Source organism: Cnephaeus nilssonii, assembly GCF_951640355.1.
Source record: "Cnephaeus nilssonii genome assembly, chromosome: 9".
Taxonomy (NCBI): Eukaryota; Metazoa; Chordata; class Mammalia; order Chiroptera; family Vespertilionidae; genus Cnephaeus; species Cnephaeus nilssonii.
Genome location: NC_137080.1, coordinates 37,386,327 through 37,406,042, shown reverse-complemented (window position 1 = coordinate 37,406,042; position 19,716 = coordinate 37,386,327). Strand labels below are relative to the sequence as shown.

The 19,716-nt window shown below is 38.2% G+C and overlaps 2 protein-coding genes across 3 annotated transcripts in view; one reads left to right on the top strand and one right to left on the bottom strand.

Annotated features, from left to right (window-relative positions):
• The window catches only part of LOC307105423 (uncharacterized protein), a gene marked incomplete at both ends in the record, with an annotated part of 140,657 nt that extends 140,346 nt beyond the window's left edge, over window positions 1-311 (top strand). Inside the window, one exon of the mRNA XM_079781175.1 lies at window positions 186-311. Coding sequence (XP_079637301.1) covers window positions 186-311 — 126 coding nt within the window. The remainder of the gene's footprint in view (window positions 1-185) is intronic.
• Window positions 312-4,839: 4,528 nt separating this feature from the next.
• Window positions 4,840-19,512, bottom strand: CD164 (CD164 molecule). Of its 2 annotated transcripts, none has more exons than XM_079781324.1 (6): window positions 19,239-19,512; window positions 15,940-16,032; window positions 14,451-14,522; window positions 12,995-13,030; window positions 9,282-9,326; window positions 4,840-7,379 (listed from the first exon to the last, which is right to left on the bottom strand). In XM_079781324.1, the coding sequence occupies exons 1-6, from the start codon at window positions 19,402-19,404 to the stop codon at window positions 7,213-7,215; spliced, it is 579 nt and encodes a 192-aa protein (XP_079637450.1). In that variant the 5' UTR covers window positions 19,405-19,512; the 3' UTR covers window positions 4,840-7,212. The 2 variants fall into 2 exon arrangements, with proteins under 2 accessions (XP_079637450.1, XP_079637449.1); XM_079781323.1 differs by having other exon boundaries at window positions 14,451-14,525; window positions 19,239-19,510.
• Between the last annotated feature and the right edge of the window lie 204 nt (window positions 19,513-19,716).

The window sequence follows — 19,716 nt, the reverse complement described above, 5'->3', positions numbered from 1 at the left end:
TTCACCAGTCCTCTTTATGACAAGTGGCAAAATATGTACACGAAGGCCCACTAAATGGCCTAACCCAGATCAGACAGTGATCTTGGTCTCTTTAGTAACAGTGACTTTTAATGATGCTATAACAAGAATAATTCATCATCTTCCTTAAAAGCTCCAATAATACCTATTTAATATTTATATTGCAGGTACCTACTAAACACAAAAAAAGGATTGACGATGTCTTCCTACCCAATGTGTCAGAAAATGTCCAACTTTCAGCTTTTCAAGTTCAAACAGCTCCATCCAGAATCCCATTTAGACCTGACTGGTAATCATAAATCCTTTTCCAACTTTTATCTCTATAAGCACTTAAATAAAAATGATTCTAAACTCCATCAAACCTTTGATCTAATATTATCAGTACCGTGAAGACAGTGTAGAAGGACTGACATGATTATACCTCGAATGTCCCAGGTGAAGTAGGACTTGGCCTTAGATTTTATTTTATTTTTATTTTTTTTAAGCCTAAGAATTGGTTTTCATATCTACCATGTGGGGCTTGCCTCTGGCCATCCAGCAGCCTCAGGATCTGGGTTCTAGAAATACTGACTAGATGAAATAGCCAGGAGAGAGGGCATTGCTACTAAGCAGTATTTACTAACAAGTGGAAAACTTAAATAGATTAATCCAAATAAATTTCAAAGCGCTTGTTTCTATTTGTTTCACTTTAGAACATCATTCTCTCCTAACAGGCTTTTTATTCTTCTACAAATGCCAAAACCCTCTTCAGATTTTTATAAATTTCTAACCCACATCTTTTTGTTCAGACAAGAAAATCTATCTTGGGTAAAATAATAAATAACTGGATGAATGGAACAGAACAGACCAGAGAAACATATTTACATACATAAATTTTATGTTGCTTTTCATAATTAAGGAGAAGGTTGAGTCTATCTGAAGTAGGTTAAATCATCACCTTACACTATACACCAGTGATGGACAACCTTTTGAGCTTGGTGTGTCAAACTTCGCCAAAAAACTGAGCATAACTCGGGTAGCGTGTCACTTTGAGGAAAAAACATTATTTCGCAAATGTTTCATCCTCAGGAGCAGCAAATGTTTCATCCTCGGCATGCGGCCGCCTCAGCGGCCGCGTGTCATCAGAAATGGCTACACATGTCAGTGCTGACACGCGTGTCATAGGTTCGCCATCACTGCTATACACAATGAATTTCAAATGGATTAAATATCTATATGCACATAGACATATACACAAATTTATTACTGAAATATATAAAAAACAAAAAAGCCAAAGGAATATTGATGACTTTGATATCAAAGCTAAAAATTCAACAGGACAAGGTATGGTGCCAGTTACCAATTTACAAACCTCTCCGCTCCAAATGCATCTTTAATTGTCTGCTGCGGAATAATTAATGTGGACCCTGTAAATATTTCTTCTCTGCCAACTGGCAAGATGTTAAAAGCTTTGTCAGTAGAGGGTGCTGGAAGGATCCTGGAGGAGAAAGAAGGGTTTCTCTCCCGGGTTCTGGGGTCTCCTTTGGGCAGGCAGGCTCCTGCAGTGCACATGGCTTCTGCAATGCTCTGATCCAGTGAATCCCTACAATTGTTTTCTGACCTCATTGTTGAAGGGATAATTGGGACTTCCCCTTTCTATCAAGAAAGTAAACTAGAAGCAATGCTGCATCCCTGGAGAAGCTGCAGAGATTACCACCAAAAAGACTTGAAAGCAAGCAAGGGCGGTGGGCTCTATCACATCACATCTTCATTCACCGCTTTGGCCTATGCAGAAAATAGATGGATCTTGGAAAATGACTAGGGACGACCAAGCCCCCACCTTAACCAGGTAGTGATTCCAATTGTAACTGCTCTCCCAGATGTGGTATCTTTACTGGGGCAAATGAGTATGTCTCAGGCACTTGTTATGCAAATGTAACAGCTTTTGCTCCACATCAAATTGCAAGGACCACAAGAAGTAGTTTGCTTTTACCCTACAAGGCCAATGTATACCTTTAAATTCTTCCCTGAAGGCTTTGTCAATTTTTGTACTCTCGTGATCATTATATCCCATAAAATATCATATTGGTTCACTACATCAATAATGCTGATATCATGAGCAGAAAGTAGTTAAGTACTTAGGTATAAGAACTAAAGGGTGAAAGATAAACCCTACAAAAATTCAGGGCCTTTATTTAGCCTCAATGAAAATTCTCTAGGGGCCCAGTGGTTGGGAGAATGTTAAAATATGCCCCTTCAAGATGAAAACCATGTTGCTTCATCTCAGACTATGTATCATGAACAAAAGCATGATGCTTAATAGGCCTTTTTGGATTTTGAAGGCAACATGTACCGTATTTGAGTGTGCTACTTCAACCCACCTAGGAAATTATCCATAAGATTCCTTTTTTGTTGTTGTTAATCCTCACTCAAGGATATTTTTTCATTGACTTTGAGAGAGAGTGGGAGGGGGAGAGACAGAGAAACATTGATGTGAGAGACACATCGATTGGTTGCCTCCCACAGGCACCCCAACCACGGCCAGAGATCGAGCCTGCAACCGAGGTACATTGCCCTTGACAAGAATCAAAACCTGGACCCTTCAGTCCTTGGGCCGCCGCTCTATCCACTGACCCAAACCAACCAGGGCAAGATTATCGATTTTGAGTGGGGACCAGAGTTAGAAAAGGCTCCTTTGTGACTTTGAGTTTCAATACAAGCTGCTTTGCCATGTTCTTATGATCCAGCAATACTAAATATATTAAAAATGTCCTGGTATACAGGAACACTGTACAAAGCCTCTGTCAAGCACCAGTAAGATAATAGGCTCACCCCTAAGATTGTGAGCAAACCTATGCACTCTTCTGAAGATAACTACCCTCCTTTTGTGCCTTAGTAGACAATGCCTAACCAGGGGATACTGGGTGATCATGTAGCCTGAGCTTCCCATCATAACATGCGTGTTGTAGGACCCACCTAATCATAAACTTGAGCATGCACGGTAGATTGCTTTTCACTCCACAGGCATACACAGTCATCCCTCCAACCATCATTTCTAAGGCTCTATCACAGCAGCAATCTATCATCAGTGGAAATGGTATACATTCAACTTAGCTTGTTGGGCAGGTCTGAAAGGTACAAGTGGCTTCCATTGAACATGTGGCTCAAACTATTTCAACACCAGCTCCTGTTGCCTCCTCTCTCTGGATTTGGGTGTTACTATTAGCTAGCCAAGAAAGAAAAAGTCAAACTTGGTTATGCATAGGTTTGCATATGTCAGTTCAAAGCATGATTGCAATTTTCATCCCAGCAACCACAAGTGGTACTGGTTTGGAGGTCTTAGTTCCTAAGGGATGCATTAACCAGGAGTACAACCATGAGTCTATTAAGATCTCAGTTGAGGCCGCCAGTGGCTGTCTTGGGATTCTTATGCCACTACCAATAGGCAGTAAAAGGCATTACTCTACTGGTTGGCTGGGTCAATCCTGAATACACAATGTAAAAATGCTGGAGGCTGATTCCAGCAGGGTCAGAATAAATGCGAGGAGAATTCCTCAAAAGGTTGAACGGACTCTTTCAGCCCTGCAGGTTATTACCTAATGCAGGAACAGCCAAGGCAATTCCCCTAATCTAATGATCCATTGTTTACCAGGCCTTACCTTTGATATGTATATCTGCTTTGTTAGAGGGCAAAATGTGTGAATAAAAAGCCCTGGGTGCAGAGATTCGAGGAGCTTAGTCACTAGAATTAAGTTTCCATCTGGCTCCCCCATGCCTTCCAAATTCATATTTCTTCTCTAGCCTCTTCATTCATTTATGCACAGCCCCTTTTCCAGATTCCTGAACCCTTGTAGATGCGGAAAACATCCCGGCATGAGAAGACAGTGGACATCATTCAAAAGCTGGAAGCAAAAAATGTCAACCTAGAATTTTATATACAATAAAAATATCTTTCAAAAAACAGAGGCAGACACACAAAAACTGAGGTAATCAACAATATCTGTACCATCATAACTAAAAATATTAAAGGTTAAAGGATAATCTTTAGGAAGAAGGTAAATACCATTAGCACAGTAATGGAGAGCACAAGAAATGGTAATTACATGGGTGCCAAGTACACAGGACTTTTTATCATCCAAAAAAACTACTTTGAACCCCATTCTTATCAAAATAATAATTTGTCTCTAGCAACATTCCAGGGTATCTTCAAGCTTGGCAGAGTTTTATATTCACCAAACTTAACCATATATAAGACTAATATGAAACCAAAAGTTCATACTTTCTATAGCAAAATTATTAAATCCACAATCTTCTGGGCTTTAAGGTATACAGGGGAGTATTCTCTCTTCTTAGTCTAAATTCTGGGATGTAATATAGAATATAATCTTGGCCAAAACATGGACCAAAAGTACCTAACTTCACGTACTAGCCATGTGGCTTGATTCTAGATATTTATACAAAGTACTCTAAACAGAAGCCCAATTTTACTCTACATGCAATCTAAACTAAAAGGCAGTTACAAGCTTTTAGTTTTATAACAACAAATGGCAGTTTCATAAATGTGTTACTTGGTGGAGCTTAAGTGGATGATTTCTACTGATTTGTGGAAGATCTTTGCACATCACTCCACAGGTATACAAAGTCATCCCTCCAACTATCATTTCTAAGGCTCTGTTCTCCACTGAAAGAATCCAGTTTAGTTACTACCTGCTGGTCTTGGGGAGCAACAGAAATTGAGTAGACACCCATCTTCAAATCAAGTCATAATGTAAATTCACTAGCATTAACTGTCATAATCAATAAGCAAACACACACTTCAGTTCATTAAAAAGAACAAATCAATTCAATAAACATGTAGATTTATTTTCAATCAGTTTGGTACATGATACAGATTGGTTTTGTAGTTTTTCATGAACTAAAATAGAAATTTCTAAATACAGCAGTGTCTGCCTGTACAACAAATATTTTAAGATAAAATAAGGTATTTTGATAGAACTACACCTGCATGAAATAATCAGATGAAAAATCTGAAAAGGTTTCTATATACCTTCTGGATTAAAAAACCCAAAAATTATTTATGACTCCAGAAACTAAATTGCTAAAGAAAGGAGGGGAAAAGGCTGTGAGTTCTGTTTTAAGAGCTCTTCTTGCAAAATCTAGTTTCAAGTGATATGATTTTGTTGTGAGAGCAGTATTCAAAAGCCTATTTCACAAAAATTGCTGTACGTGTTGACATCAATGTGTGCCAAGGTATTCATATCTAGGTTAACATCTCTAGCCAATTTTTGCCACTTTGGGAAGAATGGAAATTCTGCATACTTTCAAATAAATTTTGCATCTTATAGTACTCACTAAAAACTAACAGCCATGGCACCATAATACAATTTTTGTGAGGTACCTAGAATATTACTAATGAAAACAAAAATGTGAGGTAAACCTACCTTTTCCCAAAAACCTTTGAAGCCAGAGATTTTAAACAATTAAGGCACTTGAAAACATTAGGTGTACGTACAAATGTGCAAGTAAAACAAACTTTAGCTGTACCAGTAACTAAGAAATAAGTAAATCTTCATTAAGAACCTTTAACATAACTATTTAAATGTAAGGAATTTTTGGCTTATGAAATGGACCTAAGCAACTTGTCATTTCCTACCATAAAATATTGAAAACCAAGGGCTAAACTCAGCCACTATAGGCTAAAGAAACTAAAACAACTTTAATGACCTAAAAAAGCAAAAGCTCATTTTAACCTAATTTAAGCCTCTGAACTAATCCAATGTGTCAAAGGCAGGAGGAAGACGTATCCCCCTAAAACAAACAAACAAAAACCTAGTGCTTCCTAAGAAAACAAAAAAAAAAAATAAAAGTATGCATGCTTGCTATACTATAGGAATTGAAACCGAGAAGTTTGGGAGAGGAGGAGGAAGGAAAAAAGAAAGCTCAATCTGTTTATCCAGGGCAAATCATTAAAAATCTACAGTAACCTGATCAACCAAAAATCCTTAAGAGTTTCTGACATTACACTGGTCACATTTGCTGTCTCAAAACTTAAAATGAAAACAAACAAACAAACAAACAAACTTAAAATGATTGTCTCATTTAAAGAATTAATAAATGATTCTAAAATAACTGATTATTTCCTTCTTGCCTCATGAAAGAAATTAATGTTTCAAGATGGCTTGGTGAAAATCCTTTTGTGATACAACAGTGTTAGAATACTTTTTTGAAGTACAAAGAAAAATATATCAATTTTAGGCTCTATTATATTTTTAACAGCCACAAAGAAATACGTTGGGAGGTTCACTATTAAGACTTTCAACTTTGTATAACCTTCTTCAGCTTAATTTACTCAGGTCTAAACTAAAGTAGGCTAAGTTTTCAAATATTAGCAGTATGGTATCTAAAAGCAGTTTACTACTGCTTACATCAACAGTTACATCCTCAGATCAACCTTTTACCTTCCTTAATGGGAACAAATCACAAACATTTTAAGTTACAGTCTACCTTTCAGTCTGTCTTTTAAGGCACTGTTCTTCATTTTCTCAATAATATAAGGTGCTTTACAAGTATTAACAATAACCTGCTATACTTAAATGGTTTGTATCCTTTCCATTCATTTGTTTAAATCTGGAATGTAAATCCCTGTGTGGCATCTTATTTCTAATGTAGAAAAAATAACTGATCAAGCACAAAATTTTACGCTAAGGATAGTTTTCTATATGGATATTAAACTTTAAATTTATTCCATTTTTAAAATGATAGCCAAAACGCCACCTGATTGATGCTGATTTGGCACATTCTTCTCAATTCTGGTCACTAAACTACATCCTGAGTTAGGATAAGACAATGCAGCTTTCAGGCTTAAAAATGACTAAATTTCACTGCCAAGAGTCATGAGGTTGTCTGCGCAGGACAATGTTTTCCATCACTTACAGAGTTACATTTGGCATGTCAAGAAAAGAGAACATAATCCCACAGCAGCAGCCATTTAAAATAAAAGAAGACAGCCACAAGGATTCATGCAGAATATTTTAAATATTCCTGTTGAGCAAAATGATTTAACTGATTTTTCTTCAAGCATGATGCTCCAAAATATCCTATATGCATCCTTTGAAAATTTAAAGATCCTGGAATAGCGTCTTCCATGTGGGACATCTTGAAATATTTTGGTTTCATTGAGTTACACGCCAGTCCTTGTTAATCTAATGGGTCTGTTTACAGAGTGTGGTAGTTTCGTTCTTTTGATTTGCAGAATTTATAGAGAAAGAAAATTACAGCCTGCACACCTAAGACAAGGACAATTCCTCCAATGAAACTGGCTGCATCAAAGGTAGACTTTCGCGTAGGTTGTGAAGTTGGGCTTAAAGTTGTGTTAGTTGAACCTGTTAAATAAGATAGAAGAAATAACGATTAAGTCTCATGAGCCTCTATCATAATTTCAAGACCTACCTGAATTTCTATTTTACAATGTGTTAAATTCTATAATGTCTTTTCTCTTGAGTCAAGTCTTTACAACTAGAACTTATATCTAATTGAGGAAACCATTTATCATTCCTCCTTCGTTCCATCTGGTGATTATCAAGTGGTTAGTGTATCTATACAACTTCAAATATGAAAATTACAGAAAAAGACTCTCCTGATATATAAATTATGTCCTGAAACATGTGAAGCACTTTTAAAATTTGCAATTGCTTGCCCGGCCTGTGTGGTTTTGTTTGAGTGTCAACCTATGAACCAGCTTGTCACGGGTTTGAGTCCTGATCTGGGCACACATGCCCGGGTTGCCGGCTTGATTCCCAGTAGAGTGCATACAGGAGGCAGTTGATCAATTATTCTCTCCATTGATGTTTGTATCTCTCTCTCTCTCCCTTCCTCTCTGAAATCAATAAAAATATATATTTTCAAAAATTTGCAATTTCTTTAGACTAGTATACCTAATTGTTAGAGTAAATACTAATATTTGTTTTTAAAATTCACATAACTTTTTAAAAATATATATTTTTATTGATTTCAGCAAGGAAGGGAGAGGAAGAGAGAGATAGAAACATCAATGATGAGAGTGAGAGAGAACTACTGATCAGCTGCCTCCTGCATGCCCCACACTGGGGATCAAGCTTGCAAGCTGGGCATGTGCCCTGACCAGGAATCAAACCGTGACTTTCTAGTTGATAGGTTGAAGCTCGGTCTCGGAGCCACGCCAGCTGAGCCTCAAATAACTTCTTAATTTTACTAAATATATAAGGTAAATTTAAAAATTTGGTTACAATTTTTCAAATTACAAAAATAATCTTAAGTATCTGCAATTTATAATTCCACTAGAGGCCTGGTGCACGAATCTGTGCACTGGTGGGTTCCCTCTACCTGGCCTGTGCCCTCTCACAATCCGGGACTCCTCAGGGGATGTTGGAGGCCCGGTGCATGGATTTGGCCCAATCCCCGCAGGCCAGGCTGAGGGACCCCACCAATGCACGAATCCATGCACCAGGCCTCTAGTATGCATATAACACCTTTGGTTAATCTCTTCCCGCCCTCCTCCCTGCCCTCTCCCCTCTGAGACTCATCAGTCTGTTCCATGTTTCCATGCCTGTGCGTTGAGTGTCTGGTCCCTTGGGTCAGAGCACATCATAGCTACTGGTCTAACAGTCGCTTAGGCTTTTATATATATAAATAAGCAAATATATCTTATTAAAGTATCTTAAATCTTATTCTGCATATTTTACAATGAGAAAGTTATTAACAAGTCATGAGGAAAAAAGGCACAAAAATTTTAATTCCTTTTCAAGAAGTAAAATGTTTCAAATGGAGCACCACTCACTGAATAAAAAGCAATTTCATATTTAAAATAAATTCTACTTTTTTCTTAAATATCAAATAAATACTGGTTCTGGTGGCTGTATATAATAAGTTAGCCAGCTTGAAAATTAATTAAAACTGTTCTGTATTTCTTCTTGTGAAGACAGAATAGCTTCATTGAAACGGAAATGAAGGTAGCATAAGAATGAAGCCAAAAAAATAACCTATAAGTTGTACTAAAAGGGTTTTGGAAAAACATTATTTAATTCTAGCATGTCATGCCAACTGTGATTACACATTAAAAAACTAGAAAAGGACTCTCAGCAAATCTATCATTGATTTAACAGCCTACTATGTTGTCCTCTATAAGAGATGAGTTTCAGTTCATACCATTCATGAGTAAAACTAGAAAATGATGGCAGAAAGAGTAAAAGGCAACAGTATACATACATCCTGTTTCATTGTTTGTTAGTTTAAAAAACCTCAATTACCTGGCGTAGCAGTTGTAGAAGAGGAAGGCATAGTTGTGGTTTTAGCTGGAATGTAAACAAAATGTATTAGAAACTTAAATTTCTAAACTTCCTAGTTATCTAGCATCTACCTTTTTAAAATTATGCCACCAACTTCAACATGCTTTCAATTTTTTAGAGAATAAAGGCCAAATTTCAGTTAATGGTTCACTAACATCTACACATCCAAAATACTAGCTTTTAAATGTATTTTAAAACATTAAGAGATCTCATAAAATTGTATCCATTGTTAACATCTATATGTAAAATTTATGTATACAACTGGATCAAGTTTGCAAAAAGACACACAGAAGGGCAAAAATTAGTGTTTAGGTGAAGGAACTAGCAGTTCTTCATAAATAATATTGCTTCTAAGACAAAAACTAACTTCAAAAGTCAAGGTAAAAAACAAGTGCAACTCAGTATTTCTTACGTGGGTATCAAGATTTGCTTATCTTCTTCATTTGGGGGGGGGGGGGGTGGTGGCAAACTTTTCTTAAAGGGGCAGAAAGTAATTATTTTAGGCCTTGTGCACTGTGTGGTGCAAAAGCAGCCAAAGACAACATGCAAATAAATGGGCATGGTTGTACTTCAATAAAACTTTATTTATAAGAGCAGGTTCCCTGAGGCCAAAGCTCCCCCAATTTAGATTAGAAGAGCCCAAGGGAAGCTCTACAAACTATATGAGCTCAAATAATTATCTGATGATGCCTCTAAAGAAATGTACACTCATGGGAAGAATTAGATTGAATGTAACATTTTAGGAACTAAAGCACAATATTAAAAGACTTCTGTTAGTGTTGATACTGATGGATACTAATAAATATGTTAACGCTGATGGGTATTTTCATACACATGCGTATTCTTTTTCTCTCACCACCGTCCATATTTTACCCACCCTGCTCTTGGTTGGACAGTTCGGTCACCTTTCATTTCTCCATGCTATGAAAATCTTACAGTAAAATATTTGATCTCATTTCTAATAGGACTGATTCCTATACAGAATTCCCAGCAGATTAGAGGGTATGATTACTTGAAGACTTATAATCCTTTCAAAGTTTTTGTTGCTTATACATCCTGTGTAATTGTAAAAAAATGTACTTTACAAATTAAACATATTAGCAAATTCTTTTTTAATCTTAAAACACTATTACTAATTTTGTCTAAACATTTACACATTTTTGCTTTTGACCAAAGCATTACATTAACAAAATTTTCAAAATTAGGCATTACTTAGTGAATATACCTCCATTATTCTAGTGTATGTTCCTTTCATTAAAAAAAACAAACATAATTCATAGATTATTAAAGCTGTTATTGGTGACAGAAAATACAGTAAAGAAATTTAAGTAATCCCATCACTCTGAGAAGCATGTTTTTTTCCTGCCAGCCATTTTTCTAGGCATGCATGTAACAAATAAACAAATTATACTTAATATAGTTTGTTTTTCACTGAATATATTATGAACATTTTCCATTATATTTCTGGCATAATTTAGTCACTTTATTATAAGTAAGATGTTATTTATAAATATATTTATAATTATACTGTTTGTACTGGCAGAAGACTATTATAATTAACCCCACTGAACACTTTTCTACATAAATCAGATTCTCTTTGCATTAATAGTCCCTTAATTTCTAACTTGCTCTCTTCAGCAGTAGCCATTGAAAAAGATGGTATAAAAGTTTGTTTTTCAACCATTAATTTGTCACTCAATGGGTACATTTTTTGCAAGCATACATCAGGACTCATGGGGAAGAAATTAAAAGTGGACCCACAATGATTTGGGGGAAATAATTTCCTCCTCTCTCCTTCTGTTCACATCCCACCTTCTGGAAATCAGTTTTCTCTCAACATCTATTTTCATCAACCTTTAATTCCTTCCTCGTCAATGACTTCTAATGGGTGCTAAAGGTTTAAAAGCACACCACTGTGTGCTCTCCAAATAAAGTTTAACAGAAATTTGCAGATTTCAATGGCATGAATATTTCCAATGTAGCCATAATCCAAGCTACCAACATGGTCTCACGGAATGTGCAGTTGGAAAGAGCTATGCACAACTGGCTAGTAAAACTTGGTAAAAGCTAGCTCCTCACTGCCTAAGTCTTTCAAAATGAGTTCTTGTCCTTGTTATAGCATCTGACCAGTTTTCCCTCTGAAAAACTACACCTAAATCACACATGCAGTTTTTTGGACACACTTATCTGGACTTTCTTCTCTTCCCATCTCCACTCAGTTTCCTCTCCAGCCTTCTCCCCACTCCTTAGACATTATTATTCCCAAGAATTCGGTCCTCAAACCTTATTCTCCTCCCTAAAAACTACTTCAGTGGACTTTACTGCCTACACTGATTCACTTATCTGTACTAATTTTAGCTAAGAGCTCTCCTATCACATCGCTCACCAAGTCCTAGGCCTTCTACTTCTAAGAGTCCCATACATCTGCAACTCTTCCTATCCTCCTTCTCTAGAATTACTGTAACAGGTTGTCTAATCTGTGTTCACTCCTGTCTTCTTCCAATCTGCTCTCCACATTGTAAGAAAAAAATCATTTTATTAAAATGCAAGTCTCATCACATGACCTATTTTACTTCAAATCTATCAGCAAGGCATACAAAGGCACTTCCCAATCTGGCTCTTGACTTGTTGACTATCTAGTTTCACTCTTCCTCACCTTGTACTGGACACTCCAAATGCAATTCCCTGACCTCATTACATTCTTTCACATCTCCTTCACATGTGCTGACCACCCTGCTCCACTTGGGAAATCCTCATATTTTACCAGGGTAATATCAACACTTGGTCAGTCAGCATACTCAGGAAGCTGTTACCATAAATGCCATGATACTCAATACACACACCTTCCCTTACAAATCCCCGAACACACCGTGCTTACTTACCATCTCTTCACAGTTCCTACAACAGACCAAATGCTATCTTACTTCTGTCTCTGTATCCCTATTATCTAGTCTAGTACTTATACTGGAGTAGATCCTTTAATATTATTTACTCTTCCTATCAAATTGGTGAAGATTTTTAAAAGGAAGGTATTAGCTTATGCTATTGAGTATGGTGAAAAACTTTCAAGTTGATGAAAATGAAATGCCTATCTTTCTGGAAAGCAATCAGTTTTAAGAGTCTTAAAATAACCATTTAGGAATGCTATTTGAATCACTTCTGTCAGAGATGACAGCAAATATTTCCCTATCAGGTATTCCAACCTATTTAACCAAGAGCACGATGTGTAAAGTGTATGCAACAAAGGGACATAATTCAAATGTGTAGGTACATGTTATCCAGTTTCATAAGTTTATGTATTTAGATATACACATAGGAAAGACTAGAAGAACTTAACCACTTTTAAAACATTTTGGTTTGCCTCTGGATGATGGGAATTATAGTGAATCTTAATTTCCTTTAGGCTTTTGTATTTCTGAGGGATTTTCACAAAAAGCAGTTGTACAAAACTATGGGAAATCCACTCAGATTCAATGAATGTGAAACACCAAAGCTATGTGTTACTGTCACAAATGGTATACATTAATATAATTATTGTGATCAAGACTAAATAAGTCTACTAATTTTTTAAGTTATACTAACAACTTTTAGGTTTTTACTAAAATGTTATCAAAAGAGCTTAAAAATCCTAAAAGAAGGAAAGAGGAGAAAAACAGTCAATTATCTTGTATTACCTGTAGAATTGGTTGGCAACGGAGAGGCGGTGGGCACTATTTAAAAAACAAACATATTAAGTCAAAACTTTCTAAAATATCACAACCTATAACACTATTTCCTAACCTGCAGTCATTTGAGTACCACTTTACAATTTTTATATTTTAGTACCACCTATGAAGGAAGACTGACAGTTGCTCTCACACAGAACGACACTCCCCTTCTTTAAAAACAGGAGCAGTAATTTTTAGTGACACTTCCCTCCCCACAGCAGACATTTCTCAATCTCTCCTACAGCTAGGTAGCCATGTGTAACTTCTAAGAAACATATGTAAAGCAGATATGGGCTTCTCTTTCCCTTCCTCTTCCTGCTGGCAGAATAACCAATTATATGGCCGAAACATGAGAACTCACCTTGTAGAGTAAGGTCAAAGCCATTTTTGAGGAATGACAACAAAAGCCTAGAAGGAGCCTGGGTCCCTAATGGTTGTAAGAGCTGCTACTGTAACCCTCTGGCTGCACTTGAGCCAGACTTCCTTTACATGAAAGCAAAGTAAACCTATTTCTCAAACCACTGTAAATTGATAAATCATCAAATAAGTAGAATTACTTGTTCAGTTTTTTTAATGTCTCTTAAAATGTTTTACTTAATCTTGTTTCAAAGCAATATTAATCACAAAATCATGTCTGATATAGTTATTAGGTTTTTTTCTAACACATTTAAATAACTATTAACTTTTGTTCATTTACCACCGAAACCATGTTACTACACTCTACATAGGGTGTAACTGTTCTCATACTAGTACAATTCTTAGTTACAAAGTTCAAGTTGGGATGGGGGAGATGGGAAAGCTCCTACCAAAATTAAGTAAAGGTAGTCTTTCAAGGTTATTGACACTCTTCAGAAAAACCTTTTACTTAATTTAATTATTACCTATGCACCAAATTAGGAATTTGACTTTCCTATTAATTTATAGTCTTGCTAGAAAAATCCACTGTTCCAGCTAGGAATTTGAACTATTTCCTGAGCAAAGAGTAAAGGTTAAAGAGTAATCAAGTTCCTCAAATTAAAGCACAAAAAATGAATGGATCTAGAGAAGATTCACTTAACCACAGCATAAACTATGCTGGACATTATGACATTCACCAGTTCCATAATCAAGAAAGTGCCAGAACAAGACTACCCAGGCCTGTAAAACGCAAATAGAGGGTCTAAACTGCAATGAGTTTCTGGAAGAGTGAAAATAACAACAATAATAATAATGGAGGAGGCATCTGTACATACAGCATTCCACTGTATACCCAAATCACTAAACCAACGTTCAAAACACTGTCCTTTTAGCAATCAATACAAATGCTATTCATACTGAAATTTCTAATAAGATTAGAACTACAGAAATGCTTCAAACCAAATACTGAAATAGGCTTCCTGAAGCAATGATCTTCCTCACCCTAGTAGCCAATGTGAATACTTACCAGAACAGAAATCTGTACTATTCACCACCTTGCAACCAGTAACTGTTGAATTATGTGAGCAGAAGCTTTTACCTGCTATGGAAGAAAAAAAAAACACCACAAACAAGTTAAACAGTACCAATCACTCACTTTTATTATCTCTAACTTTGTTACTCAGCTTCAGAATAGCTTCCCCAAATCGAACTTAAGTCCATCCACAGACCAACAAAATACTGTTACTCTTTTCCCCACTGTTTTAGCAATATTAAAAATCCACATGAACATACTGAACAGATAAACTTAGATCTTAGGATTGTGGTATGACTAGTGTACAAGGAAGGCTACTAGAACCCACAAGAGGGGTGAGTCAGTAGGGAGAAGTGGTCAGGATCTAATAAAGGCTTAGTAAACAGGGGAGGTGCCGTAAAGGCAGCAGGAAGTCCTCTGTTCCAGACCTCTGCGTTAGTCTTCTACACTTTCTAAAACCAATTCCTGGATGGGAGACTTACAGCAAGAGTAAGGAGTGCTTTCCCCAACATATCCTACAAAAGGGCATTCAATCTCCAAAACTTGCCAACTCTGCCATACATGCGGGGTAGGGATATACTTTAAAATTCCATTTTATGACTTAAAAAAAAAGGTGACTCTTATACAAGAGTAACTTAACCTCCGACTGAGCTAATACCCTAATTTTAAGAGTATCTTAAAACTTTGTTAGTGATATGTTAAATTTTTCAGTGAAGAATAAAGAAGCTTAACAGGTAGCTTTGACTTTTTCTTTATATATAAAAAAATAGCTATACTGATAAGAAAAAAAAATGCAAGCACCTTACATTAAGAAAACAATAATTTATGCTGTAATCCCATGGTTCTAACAAAAACCTAACTGGCATTTCAAAGTATCTCCATCTAATTCTTTATCCCTCAAATTACAGCTAACTTTAAAACTTAACAAAAGCACAGGAAAGAATCAACTCTTCCCTCCTCATTCTTCTCCTCAATCTTAAGTTTATAAGGTCTCTCTATAGTTCACCTAGCAGAACACAATGACGATAAATGTCTCAAACATTTTTCTGGGGAAGTTTTCAGGAGAAAATTTCACAGCTAACTTCAGTGTATCCTACACAAAGGTCTATAATCTCTCTTCCTTTAAAACTTGAGCCTTAATTAAGTCTAAGGAATTAAGGGGGGTAGGGAGACAAGAAGAGATTTTAGAGGGAAGTGTTAAGCAATTGGCACTGTAAAGGAAAGTATTTGATTTGCAAAAATATAGTGTACACTATGGTAAACATTCTATGTAACTTTTGAATGTTCAAGAATATTCTGGCACTGGGATGCGGAAGAAAAATATCCCTGCGCTTTCTGTCTGTCTTTGTGGCGGCCCAGATTGAATAAGGGACTACATTTGAAAAAAAAAAAAAAAAAAAAAAGAATATTCTGTAGTATATTTTAAAATGTTGCAACAAAAGTTCTGTGTTCTCAAAAATAAAACAATCCAAAAGTTTCTTACCTTCTTTACATTCCATCCAAAAGCAGGTAGTGTTAGCAATATCACTGCTAGCATTAACACAGGAAGCACAGCTGTTGTGGTTATCACAGATTTCTGAGGTGAGGAGGAATGCATGAAATCAATTAATTGGCAACTGATTTTGAATTTGTATTACTTATCTTTTTTTAAACTTAGTCTTTTTCCCAATATTTTTATATTGGGAAAAAGACTAAGCACTATACACAGTACCACACTTACTAACTCAGAGGAATGGTAAACAGATAAAAGGGTAACAAACTAGGATGGTATTCAATCGTTAAAAGGGAGAAATCCTGTTGTACACTACAACATGGATGGTCCCTGAAGACATTATGGTAAGTAAAATTAGCAAGTCACAGAGGGACTGATACTGCATGATTCCACTTATACAAAGTATCTAAAATAGTCAAATTCAGAAGCAGAAAGTAGAATGGTGGTTGCCAGGAGCGGGGGGAGGGGAAATGAGTATAAAGTTTCATGCAAGATGAAAAGTTCTACAGATCTTCTGTATACCACTGTACTTATAGTCAATACTGTACAGTGCCCTTAAAAATTGGTTCAGAGGGCAGCTCTCATGTGACTTTTTTTAACGACACGCAAAAAACTTTATAAACTGGTTTACTAAGACATTCCAATGATTTTAAATGACAGGAAGCCAGAGTTCACTCAAGAGAAAGGGGGGAAAAACACAAGTTAGTGGGAACACTCAGTACTACTTCATGGTGCCTATCTAAACCTTCCTTTACATGGCAACACTTTCACAGACACCCAGGATTTCTTGATGCGTTTTAAAGCATCCTTAAAATATAAAAATATTGAAAAAAAGACTATTTTAAGGCCAACAATACGGACAGGGAAATTACTGCCCCAAAACATCAGAAAAGACACTAAAATTTTCAACAGTAATAAAGATGTATTACAGGTTGAACCCAAGATTTGATGATGCCCATTCCGAAAAACCCCGGAGATTTGTAATTCATAAATGATCCACTTTCTACGGTCCTCCATAACTGGAGGATGAGACAACATATTTGGAGGGAGCTGCATTCATGTACATGTAATATAACAAGTTAGCAAGGTCTTTTTCAATAATTTAAGCCAAATGGCCAGAAACCAGACTTCAAAGAAGACTAATTACAATTCAATGTCTGGACAAACAAATGGACTACAGAATTGGACTCCATCCATTTCCTAGAAGCTACATGCCTCCAAAAAACATTCTCCTTTGCTTTCTCTGTACCTCAAAAAGCAACCCTGTACAGCACAGAAGTGTTGCATTTCAACATTTCACCATCAGTACTACCAGAGACTGGGACACATAGAGGATGTGTGTGTGTGTGTGTGTGTGTGTGTGCGTGTGGCGGGGGGGGGGGGTCACAAAGCAGAAATAAGTTTATAAGTTTTTCAGAGGTTTCTATACAGGTGAAAAATACTACTTGTTTAAAATCTTTTGTGCTGGATGATGAATGTTTGGGTAGCACAGTGAATGATATTTACAATGAACTAAACTGGCTACCTTTCAAGACTGCGGCCTATCCAACTTCTACTTACAGGAGAAACAAATTATCTCCTTTGCACTCATTGAAATCACACAAAGGCAATTAACTTCATACTTCTAAGCTTCCCTTTAAAAATTAAAAAGCACAACAAAACTACAATTCTGAGAGAAAACTGCCAAATAATCAGGAGACAAAAACGTATTTTGCTCTATCCCCTTAAAAATAGTGCGGTTAGAACTTGTCCTGCAATTTACTATCATTGAAAAAAAATTCCTAATGTTTTTATTGATTTAAGAGAGAAAGAAAGGGTGAGAGAAACATCCATCTGTTGCCTTCAGTATGCCCTCTACTGGGGATTGGGCCCCAACCGGGACTTGTGCCCTGGCTGGGAATCGAACTGGTGACCTTTCTGTGCATAAGGAGGAAGCTCAACCAACTGAGCCATACCAACCGGGTCTAAAAATTTTTAAAAGTTACATCTTTCTGACTCTAACCAACAATATTAAGTTCATTATATATTTTATTAAGCTTTTATAAAATACAAAAACTAGGAAAGACGTTGTAAAATAATATGATCAACCTGACCAAAAAAAAAAAAAAAGATAAAAACCAGCCCGGCTGGTGTGGCTCAGTGGTTGAGCGACGACCCATGGAGCAGTAGGTCACACAGTTCAGTTCCCAGTCACGCCTGGGTTGCAGGCTTGTTCCCCAAAAGGGGGCACACAGGAGGCAGGCAGCCGAAGGACGTGCCGTTTCTCATGGATGTTTCTCTCTCTCTCTCTCTTCCTATCTCTCTAAAAATCAACTTTTAAAAGACATTTAAAAACCAGCAGTTCTTCGGTCAAAATGCCAGTTAGTTCTTATCTCACCCAATAACCAATCACACTAGATTGCAGGTTTTATAAATCTAGCGTTTCTTCACCTTCTCTCAAATTTTATCTTCCCTTCTTTTTTGTATTGTCAACATTGCCAATTCCTTCTTTAAGATTCCGTGTGTGCCGCAACCAGCTGACTGCGGAGCTGAACAAAAGGTGTGTTCTTGACTGGATTCTGGAAAATCGACAGACCTGGTTCCGATCCCAACTTCACAACTGACTAAGCACACGGTGCCGGCCAAGTTCCTCTCTACTTCTCGGTTTCGCCCCCTTTCTTCTAGTTTAGCCTGGGAGGCATACGCGAAGTACGGGGTACACGAATGGGTACGTCTTCACACAGGCTGGGGTGTCAAGTTTTAACTAATTTAGTACTCAAACCTCAGATAAATCCCATGCCTATCCGCAAGACGACCTTAATGAAATCTCTGGCTAAAGTCTGAGACACCGGCGAAAGTTACTGTCTTCAGTTTCCCTTTCCCCCTTTTGCCAACTTCCGGGAGAAGCCTCCCGGCGGAGAGAGGACCGGGTGGACCAACGACTCACCCCGGGAAAGGGAGCTCGGTCTCAGCGGCCCAGAATCAGCCCCACAAGCCGCCACCGCGGGCGGAAGCCACGTCCCCTCCCCTGAGCCTACGCGAGGCTGGAGGCGTTTGGATAAAACACCGCGGACCGGGACACGGGTCAGAAACGGTGTGAGGGCCCGACCGCCGCTTCCCGCCGGGGCGCTTCCCCACCCGGCCACCCGGCCCCCCGGCCCCTCGACCCCCCGCGCCCGGCCCCGGCTGGACTCGGGACGCACCGCCATGTTGCAGGAGCGCGGATCGCCCCGGCCCCGCGCGCACCACCGGCAGGAAAGCAGCTCGGCCGCGCGGGAGGGCGAGCGAGAGCCGAGGGGACCGTCACCCACCTGGTACGTGAGTGGTGAGCGGCGCGACGGTCAGCGGCGTCGTGACTGTCTGGTTGGGGGCCACTGAAGTCACGTTCGGGGCCAGGGTGGTGCTCTGAGCCGCGGTCAGCACACAGAGCGCGGCCAGGCAGGCGGCGGCCCAGAGCAGGCGGGAGAGTCCCAACATCGCGACCTCCGCGCTGGGGTGGCGGCGACAGCTGCAGCGCAAGACACTCCCCAGGTCCCTCTGTCTCCAGCGGCGCCGGCTCCCAGACTCCGCTCCCCCGCGGGAGCGCGCGGGGGTCACGTGCAGGGGGCGCCAGGGGGCGGAGGCGGGGATGGGCGATACCAAGTGGAATCCTCCTAGAGGGGGGAAGAGACATCGAGAAGAAACCGAGGGAGGCTGTCCCTCAAAGAGACTATACTACTAGTATACCCAAAACATTGGAAAGACACATAAACTATTTTATTTGCCCTAAGATTACCAAACAGGACGCAA

Coding starts and splice junctions, on each gene's coding strand:
- CD164 (XM_079781323.1), bottom strand. CDS start 19,404: ATGTTGGGACTCTCCCGCCTGCTCTGGGCCGCCGCCTGCCTGGCCGCG. Junction 13,031..14,450: donor TAGTACAGATTTCTGTTCTG/GTAAGTATTCAC, acceptor TTTTTTAAATAG/TGCCCACCGCCTCTCCGTTG. Junction 9,327..12,994: donor GTTGCCAACCAATTCTACAG/GTAATACAAGAT, acceptor TTTACATTCCAG/CTAAAACCACAACTATGCCT.